This window comes from Botryllus schlosseri, chromosome 1 (assembly GCF_051294905.1).
Source record: "Botryllus schlosseri isolate E-star chromosome 1, Bs_hap1, whole genome shotgun sequence".
Taxonomy (NCBI): Eukaryota; Metazoa; Chordata; class Ascidiacea; order Stolidobranchia; family Styelidae; genus Botryllus; species Botryllus schlosseri.
Genome location: NC_137236.1, coordinates 24,664,374 through 24,675,101, shown reverse-complemented (window position 1 = coordinate 24,675,101; position 10,728 = coordinate 24,664,374). Strand labels below are relative to the sequence as shown.

At 43.9% G+C, this 10,728-nt stretch overlaps 1 protein-coding gene across 2 annotated transcripts; it reads left to right on the top strand.

Moving 5' to 3' along the window:
- Positions 1-1,442: 1,442 nt before the first annotated feature.
- Positions 1,443-7,575, top strand: LOC145445551 (uncharacterized). Of its 2 annotated transcripts, XM_080323742.1 has the most exons (3): positions 1,443-1,797; positions 6,202-6,348; positions 6,403-7,575. In XM_080323742.1, the coding sequence occupies exons 1-3, from the start codon at positions 1,704-1,706 to the stop codon at positions 6,759-6,761; spliced, it is 600 nt and encodes a 199-aa protein (XP_080179868.1). In that variant the 5' UTR covers positions 1,443-1,703; the 3' UTR covers positions 6,762-7,575. The 2 variants fall into 2 exon arrangements, 1 of the variants encoding a protein (XP_080179868.1); XR_013917081.1 differs by lacking the exon at positions 1,443-1,797 and adding an exon at positions 5,584-6,135 and having other exon boundaries at positions 6,202-7,575.
- Positions 7,576-10,728: the final 3,153 nt, after the last annotated feature.

Here is a 10,728-nt window from a genome sequence, read left to right as displayed (position 1 = left end):
ACACTGACTATCGAATGAATAGTACATTTCAAATAATAATGGACTCAAACTTTATTGACACTTCCAATTATTGATTTATGCGTCACTAACGGTGATTGAGAGGAGAGAGTCGGTAACTGAATAATATCGATTCAAATACCCAAAGATACATGCTGTTTACTCCAAAATCATCAGTATCAGATTAAACTGTGGATATTATCGCAGTGGTTCAGCGTAAACGGGTCCTATTAATCCGGATCTCATGATGTACGATTTGACAGCACAATAGACTTCCAATAGTTTTATTCACTTGGCATCTTACGATCTCCTGTTAACCAACATTATATTAATGGTATGCCTGAGATCTCGAATGCAATGGATCAGAGGTGCGCCAAATTTTTTGACTCATCTTACCTTGATCTGATTTGTCATATAACGCCCCCTGAAAGAGAGTAGTCCACAGTACCGTAGTGCTGAATTAGGCTTACACCACTGGGCTTGGACATGTACGTATTACGCGCTTAAGACCGAGAATTAATACGCAGCATGCAATTCTGCAAATATTACATACCTTACGCAATCGCCTTAGTGTGCATTCTTCGCCACCCATTTTTGGATAACGGATCATATTTGAGCACCACAGGTGTATTGTTGGGCATATTTGCGGTATTTGATCTATTCACCTCTCAGGGGCTCGTGTAACAGGTGTTCGTGTAAGTTTAATATTATTCAAGCTACCATATACAGAACCAGTATGCACAGCACGTGCATCTCGCACGGCGTACATTCAACTCAAGACAGTGAACTAATCAATAAGAACAACGCTTTGTCAATATGCGTTACCTAATCAATAGCCATAGATCGCACCCCGTTTAATATTTCCCCCCCTCCAATTTTTGAACCGTAGCATGAGAAACATTTACCGCCAAACAAAAATTAATAACACTTTAGATGGAAACGAATGGTTTAACATTTGGACTAGTTCTCTATTTGGAAACTGGCTGCAATATCATCTTGAATGTTCGAGCCAAGCTGGGGTCGATTTCACGTCTGCGAATGACATAGCTGCTTCGCGGTGACTATACTCAACAATGAATGTGTATATCAGATGTATGTCGCAGTAATATATAAACCATGGAGTACGGATAGGAATGTGTTGCATGTTTTGGGTGATGTGATACTTGATATGCTCTACGTTGCTAGCCGTAACTAGATTAATTACTAAATTTACATGTCAACTATGGTTACATTCACAGTTGTATTGACATATTTTCAGTATTTGTCACTTTGCCATCATGTACTTCGGTGTTTCAATCGATGCATGGGTATGTTGTCTTGAAACTGATGCAGACTGAGGAACAATTCACGGAAGCGTGTGAAGTAAGTTGATTAAGTACCGAGAAATGGTGACTGAAACCTCAAATGAGCAATACAACTTACAGGGAGAATATCATATAGAAAGTGTCTACTCGTCCGGTACCGGACGAATTAAGTTCATCAGGCTATTCGTCCGGCGTAAGCATGCCGCAACTGCAGAATGGGTACCGGGATTTCCGGAACTGTGGGCCGTAACTGCGGCATGGATTCCGAGAGTAAGTTCGCCTCTTACGAAGACTTAAAAAGTGCTTTGGAGAAATACCAGAAAGAAAATTACGTCCAGCTCTACAAGAGAGATTCACGTACGCTCGATGCAGTAAGAAAGCGAATCACTCGGCGAAATTTCAATGATGCCCTCAAGTATGGCCAGATATCTTTTCACTGCATCCACGGCGGCCGCAGATTTCAGAGCTTATCTAAGGGTCTTCGACCTAACCAACGGTAAGTAAGCTTTACGTATGATACGGAATTTCCACGGGGTCCACAACCACATGAACATCAAGAAGCAATGTTTCCCATGAGCATTTTGTAGTCTTGGTGTCGTGAAATTAGGGTTGGATTAGCCTCAGCCTAAACCTCAACCCATTCCTATGACACCCCACCACCTCACCCCACGTGTGCCGACACCCAATCCTAACCCCACACATGCAACTGCAACCCCACCACCTCACCCCACGTGTGCCGACACCCAATCCTAACCCCGCACATGCAACTGCAACCCCACCACCTCACCCCACGTGTGCCGACACCCCAATCCTAACCACACACATGCAACTGCAACCCCACCACCTCACCCCACGTGTGCCGACACCCAATCCTAACCCCGCACATGCAACCGCAACCCTGCCACCCCTATCCTAACCCCGCACATGCAACTGCAACCCCACCACCTCACCCCACACATGCAACTGCAACCCCACCACCTCATCTTACGACACCCTAATCCTAACCCACGCGTGCCGACACCCCAATCCTAACCCCACACATGCAACCTCATCTTACGACACCCTAATCCTAACCCCACGCGTGCCGACACCCAATCCTAACCCCGCACATGCAACCGCAACCCTGCCACCCCTATCCTAACCCCGCACATGCAGCTGCAACCCCACCACCTCACCCCACACATGCAACTGCAACCCCACCACCTCATCTTACGACACCCTAATCCTAACCCCAATCGTGCCGACACCCCAATCCTAACCCACACATGCAACCTCATCTTACGACACCCTAATCCTAACCCCACGCGTGCCGACACCCCAATTCTAACCCCACACATGCAACCGCAACCCTGTCACCCCTATCCTCTAACCCAGGGGTGGGCAAACTTTTGAGCTCGCGGGCCGCATTCAACATCTGAATTCATTCGCGGGCCGCACTATATAAAATATGGATTATAAACCAAAACGCGATATTGATATTTGATAATATAGTGAGGACATGGAGACAATATATGTGCTTATTTAGAACTAGACAAATATTGCTTTGATGATATCGTACATGCGTTAGAAACGTATAGTGGCGAGATTTCATAGGCTGGCGGACCTCAATAACCAATTTGTCAAAACTATAGAGTTGAAAGTCGGTTGGCCCGATTCTTACAGCAGGATTGAAACATAAATCTGTGAGCAGCGATCTGTTCATAGATTTACGAATTCCACTTTTGGCTCAGTTCCAGGACACACAATACTGACAGCATCATAACAATGTTAGCTTCGAACACGCTTCTACTATGTGTAGATAAAATATAAATACCCCCCATTCTACGCATACAGACAACGAATCTACCTAAGACACGCCCGAATCGTTTTTTATAAGCATATCACTGAAATAATTGAAAATGAAGTGGCCAATATGAAATCCCACTGGTGATCCAAATTATGCCAATCTCGTTGCAGCTTTCCCGCTGTGATATTAAATATTTGCCTTAGATCAGTGATCAACTTTTTAAGACACGCCCCGCCCCCTTATGATGGTCAAAGATTTCGCGTCCTCTTATCGCAGTGGTTCCCAACCTGTGGTACGCGTACCACAAGTGGTACGCGAAGGTCTTCCAGGTGGTACGCGAGTAGATTTTGTTTTTTTCGACCGAAGGGAGTTATTAGTTCAGGTGGTGTTGAACACAAAGATTGTTCTCCGATAAACTTCAGGCTTAGCACGGCCTCCTCGTACTCGACTCTAGCTTCTCACGCTATTCCCCAGCTGTCAATTTTCCCTTCTAGGTGGGAGTGCGAGCAAGGATTTTCATCCCTGATGACTATCAAGTCGAAGAAACGAATCCGACTTGTTGTGCCCATGCGACTTTTGATGCGCTGCCAGTGGTTCTCAAACTGAGGGGCACCCCTCCCCCCTTGATGCCTGATGGGCGTGAAAACATCTGAAGGGGGGCGAGAAGCTGCAGCCAACTGAAATTTTTTTTCGCGCTCCGCGCCATTTATCTCCGTTTCATTGTTTTTGCTTTGTGTATAGTCCTAATTGCATATTTTAGAATTCTCTTATCAACTGACATTCATTGCCCAAAATATTCATGCGAACGGGAGTACGAGTACGAGAGAAAAGCGGAGCTCGGGAACACGGCGTGCCTTTCTTCATAGATAACATACTGACCCATCCCGCCACGATTTCCTCGGCAATAGAATTGGTTTTGTTGTCCGGAAGAGAGATTTAATGGAATAATGCATATATAACTAATTGACCTGGTGCACAAGGTCATTGCTGCCGTACACCAAAAATTCCATACCAACAACAACTGTCAACCTTCCATGCCATCAAATTATTCGCTGGGATTGCTAGCATTCTGGTTGCATTTTGTAATATGACGATTAGGGGGGCGCGAAACTTTTCACTATCATAACGGAGGGCGTGTTTAAAAAAGTTCGAGAACCGCTGAGCTAGTTGGAAATAAACAACTGCAGCCATCGCAATAAATAAATTGACGTTTGTTGTTTGCTGGTATTTAAATATGCTGTTCTTCTTGTTACTGGGGGTGAAAAAACGATTACATGCATCCCATCAACCCAGGCTGATAATGCCTAGTTTAATAGCATTGGCTATTACGCTTCGCATAGGTCAAATACGTGATTATGACGTCATAAATGGCGGAAACTTATGTTTGGTGGTACGCGAGCACTGCATAAAACCTCGAAATGGTACGTGAGTGAAAAAAGTTTGGGAAACACTGTCTTATCGTCATATCACAAAACGCAACCAGGATGCTAGCAAACCTAACGGGTAGTTTGATGGCATGGAAGGTTACGACTGTGGATGAGAGATTTTTAAATATGTAATTCAGACTAAATACATAGCAATAACTATGAATTGTATGAAAATCGCGCGAGGCGCGAAAAAAATTTCAGTTGAGTTCAGCTTCGCGCCACTCTTCAGATGCTTTAACGCACCCAAGGGGGCGCGCCCACCAGTTTGAAAACCACTGTCTTAGAATTATCATGGGGAAATATACTAAGAAAAAGTTAATCAAGTCCCTGCATTAATACGATTTTTAGTACGCATTTTATCAAAATTTTTAAAAAGTTTCTTTGGACTCTCACGGGACGCACAGAACGGCGTGGCGGGCCGCATGCGGCCCGCGGGCCGTAGTTTGCCCACCCCTGCTCTAACCCCACACATGCAACCGCAACCCTGCCACCCTTATCCTAACCCCGCACATGCAACTGCAACCCCACCACCTCATCTTACGCACACGCAACCCCACACATGCAACTGCAACCCGACTACCTCATCTTACGCATACGCAACCCCACCACCTCATCTTACGCATACGCAACCCCACACATGCAACTGCAACCCCACCACCTCATCTTACGACACCCTAATCCTAACCCCACGCGTGCTGACACCCCAATCCTAACCCCACACATGCAACCGCCACCCCAATCCTAACCCCACACATGCAACCGCAACCCCGCCACCCCAATCCTAACTCACCCGACCCTAATATCCCCCACCCCAACGCGAAAAACAATGTATTTTAACGTTTATAAATTTTAACATGTTCATGGGAAGCATTGGTTTCATGGGGATCACTTCTCGGTGTGTGGAGAGTAACGAAGAAGTGCCCCCTTTTTAGCTCGCTACTGGACTACGAGCAGCGGCACTGCCACACATGCTGTGCATTACGCTTGATTGAAACACAGGGTAACGTATCACGATTTCATTGCAGCACTTTCCGTAAAGAGTGCCAAGCTCATATCATGTTTGGTACATCAGAGGATGGTCAGTATCTCCTAGTGAAGAGTATGAATGAACGGCATAACCACGGGTTGAGCAAGGTAATATGCGATTATCACTATTGAATCAATAAATGACAACTAATGCATAATCACCGTTATATTATTTGAATTTATTGCAGGTCGCCTTCGAATTTCTACTATTCATGATTGAATCGGTCAATATGATTGAGAATTGCATAAATATTGCTGTCAATTTTTTATCCTCTCTCTGCTCATGTATTCAGATTTACCGGTAAAGCTGAGTGAGGTGTCTTGGAAAATGTAGGGCCCGTAAATAATAATTGAACATATTCGGGCGGACCCGTGGGTATAATGACTTATTTACGTAATGACATTTCGTGGCCTGCCTGCTATGTCAAAAGATATTCAAATCGCCCATACGTACTAAACTAGAAGACGCACACGATTTCAAATTGGTTGGTCAATTGCGCTATAGCAGTGTCTGAAGTCTGTGATGCAGAAAATAGCACCCCAGCAGTGTCCGTAGTCTGTAGCAAAATCACCATGACACCAGACAAGTTCACGGGTTGGTGTCAAATTAATCCAAACTTTATCTTGCTACACTATAATAAAACTGATCTTGCTGTTTCAGATCTTTCCAACATTCATCTGCCATCAAAACTGAAAAAAAGAGGACGCCCAAAAGGCTTGGAACAAACTGTGGTTGGCCTTTCGAAGAAGAAGAAATGTGACGCTCCAGTTCCATTTAAAAAAAGACATCCTAAAGACAGAGACCGATGTAAGTTTATTTCATGCAGAACCTCAGCAAATTTCACTTCTGCCTCATTCACAGTGATGCTGTCATGGTTTGTATCACCATCGGACACTAATGAAGCAGTGTATGGGAAGAAATTGGGCAGTAAGTCTGTCACGTCTGACACTCGCCTCATCCCCAACAGCTGCCTTGATGAGACTGTGAATATACTCCCCATCAAGAATTACTTCGCATATGATGGATGGGCTGCTGTGATGAAGGCATTCCAAAGTAAATATAGTCAGAAGGACTGGTACTGTGGAGTATGCGACCTTCAACTTACAAAGAGCAATTCAATTCGTTGTGACTCCTGTCTCAACCGGGATCATCTCCTATGTGCTGGACTAAACACTTCCCCGAAACAAAACAAATGGTTCTGTGGCCGCTGCAAAAAATAATAGATGCCTCTGTTAGAAAAATATGTAGCAGCAACTTTGACATTGAAAGTAGGCCTACTTCAATGTTAGTTTTCATGATTGATGTTCCCAGTGAAAACACGCTATCAATGCTTAACTATCTTGGAAGCAGCAAATTGTATGCACAGCATTTACTGTCACTTGCAATATGGAATGTGCGGAAATGCCAGCATGCATACCAGATTAACACCCAATGATCATATATACATTGAAAGTTATACGCAAATATTTTTCGAACAGTTTGTCGTATGTGTTCGATGACTTTTTCATACCTGCTTAAGTTGTTCACTCCCTTAATACAAGACCCTCGTCGAAGGGAAATATCTACTTGGGACCATTTAATAGCTACCTAACCAAGAGATCTATCGACTGACCTATCATTTGAATGGATTACCATCTGTGAATTGCTGTATGGCAGATTATAAAAAAAAATACCTCATTACCTCTTGTCGCCGTAATAACACTCTTGCCATACCTGATTACCTCTGATAGTCGTATTAACACTGTTGCCCTACTTCGCCCAGACATTGCTTCATTCATTCATTTGCTATCATTTAATTTTTCTTCATCTTTTCAACTACAATTCGTTACAGACGGATGATGCAGAGACAATGTAGGCATATACTTGTTTCATGCGGGTTTTATCAGACCACTTGACTTCCAAGGTTGTATAGATCTCTCCTATCCGACACCAAATACTGTGCATGCACATGTTTTCTGTATGATCTGATCATTGCTGCTGTCCATTTGTTCTGTATTTCTGTTGTATGAAAATGAAGACGCACAGTCTCTCTCAGTTGGTATTCCAATCATTACTGCGCAGCAACATCAAGTATGCAGTAGGGGTCTCAGCTTTCCCGTGGCCACTTACTGGCCTCAGATTTTTTTGTGGCCGGCCACGAATATCTCGTGGCCGGCCATGAAAATGCGTTGTCATAAGGCCGGCCATAACAGTTCATCGTGGCCGGCCACGAGTTCATGGCCAGTTCGTGATTTTGGCGCATCTAGTTGGATCAAAATCCGCCCTTTGCATCCAATTTGACAATATTCAAGTAGATCTTCTTCATTTGCAATACGAACTTGCTGGTGGCAAGGTTTGTATAGACGACTTCCACTATATTATCGCACGTAGGCTACCTAAGTTATATTACCACTTTATTGAGTAGTTTAGGGATGGGTTCAAAATTTGCACGGCTTTACACGTGTTACCTTCTGTGTTCGCTGTAGAAATGAATTTAATTCCCACTGACTATTGAAAAAGTACTCTGGGACGGTGCGTTGTAAACTAACACCGAAACATACTTTCCTTGAACTTCCTAGAATCTAGATCGGATCGGATCGGAAACGTGACCAAAATCAAATTTCTGGGAACAAAGCCCCACATTTTACCAATATTACCGGTAGGTTAGGCTACAACGTTGCCTTTATTCTACATACACAGCCCATCTGCAGTGTGACAAGTTGACGTGCTGCTACAGCATTGAAATATTTATAGATTCATCGACACAATTTTCATCGTGCAAATGAGTGCAAGCTCCATTGATGTTGAGGATCTCGAACGTCGTATGTATTGTTTAGCAGTACGATAATCAAATATGTATATAACCGTATGTCGCGGACTCATCATAGACCTGATACAGAAAGGAAGGATTGTATCAGCCTGGGATTATCCAATTCACAGCTATTCAGCTATACGAAAGATAACAAACTATGGAATTATTTGCAACTACATGTCCTATACCAGTGGTTCCCAAACGGTGGGGAATTCCCCACTGGTGGGGAATTCAATGGTTTCTGGTGGGGAATAGACGCATTTGTCCAAAATTATATACAGGACAGTCCACATATTCACGGAGACACATGCGCAATTACCGTTATAGTTAACTGCTCTGGAATGTTTGCATCGAAAATTATATTGCGTGTTGTTCACAAAACCTCATTTTCAACTCCGGATGGCCAATCATGGCGTCACAAACGCATCCAGCATGACTAGTTTGACGTGAAATAACGCTTTCGCGAAAATTTGAGCATTACTGGTATTGGTTCACAATACGCTTTATATTGCAGTTACAGGCGATTTTGCGTACTTGTGTGGTCGTGTGTCTTGTCTACTCAAACCAGCAAACAGCTGCTCTATGACGACAAGAGCGCTGGGTAGTGGGGAACAGGACCGTAACTGCCGCACCCTGAACCTCCCCAATTGGGGGGGGGGGGGGCGAGCTCGAATTGGCCCAAAATTATTTCGTGAATTAACATAAATTGAGATATTTTTTAAATTTATGCCACTTTTCCAAAAATTATTTGCCAGTAAGGCAATACCAATTTGAAATCGTGTGTGCCTTTTAGTTTTGGCGATTTCCATATCTTTTGACATAGCAGATATAGGAGGTCACGAAATAGCATACTGTAGCGAATTCAATATGCAAACGGGTCCGCCCGAAGATGTTCAATTCTTATTGAGTGGTCCTACCTTTTCCAGCACACCTCACTCAGCTCTACCGATAAATCTGATTACGTGAGCAGAGAGGGGATAAAATATTGATACCAAAATATATGCAATTCCCGATCATATTGGCCGATTCAAACACGAATTATGAAAATTTTTCGCGCTTCGCACGTTTGGTCGAAATAAGGCGACGCGCTAAACAGTAGACCCAATGTAGTTGATATAAGTTGCAGGGAAAAAGCGTACAGGCTCAGCGGGGTTGAGATGGTTCTGGGGCCCAAGACCAACGTTTTTTTGACGGGACTAACAAATTGCCGTTACGGTCCTGGTGGGGAATGAAGGCTCGGAATAAATCCGAAGTGGGGAATGAAGACAAAAAGGTTGGGAACCACTGTCCTATACCGTTGGAAAGACATATCAGATCGGGGGAAGCACCGGCCACAGCGAGCTGCGAGCTGCTCTGCAGAGATGAGCATGGATTAGGATTAGGTTTTGAAAAAACAGGATTTGTGAAATTTTGTCGGATTTGGATTGGATTTGGATTAGAAATTTTTTTCAGAACGGATTAGGATTTGGATTGGATTTATCTATTTTCTGGGAGATTGAAATGTCATCATCATCATCATCATCATTGGTTTATTAGCAATTTTATCAGTTCAATACACCACAAAAAATGCGATACAATGAATAGACAGGAAGATGTCGAAGCGACTTGGATTTGTCAATGGAATCGGACACCCACCTTGGCCTAGGCGTAGTAAAGAGGAGGCATGCACACTGAATGAAAGTAAAGAATACAGTATAGAAAAAGAAAGCGACAAGAAATAGGGCGGCATGTCATGGGAAGCGAGATCGATAGGTCAGTCGTGGTCCGGTAATCTTGAGGATGGACTGTATTTATTTAGTAGTAGGCCTAATTGCTTGTATTTCGACTTGAATGTGGACATGCTCGTCGACTGTCGGATGGCCGGCGGGATACTGTTCCACACATCAGGTCCGGCATATTTGATGGAGCGATGATCTTTTCGGTCGATCATATGATATTTGGACGACGTGGACGCGCGTGTGTTGTACTTGTGCGCTTTTGATTCAGAGGTAAAGAAGTCATTGAAATATTCGGGGCAACGACCGCAGTGAAACTGATACATAAACTTGGCGATTTCTAGTTTCCGCATATCTTCTATGTTTAGGACGCCGAATCTCTTCAGCAGCGACTTATTGGATTGGCAGCCAGGCCCCTTTGGGGCCCTAGCTATGATTCGGAGCACTTTATGCTGTAGTTTCTGCAGTGGCTTGAGTGCAGTTTTACTGGCAGCCCCCCAACAGAGGATGCCATAATGTAACTTCGATTGGATTAAGGATTTAAAGAGTATCAGGAGAACCCATGCTGGCATGAAGCGCCCAAGGCTGTAGAACAGGCCGCACTTCGGTGATAATTTAGTTTCTAGGGACTGAATATGACTCTTCCAGGACATGTTCGAGTCCAGTAAAACTCCGAGATAT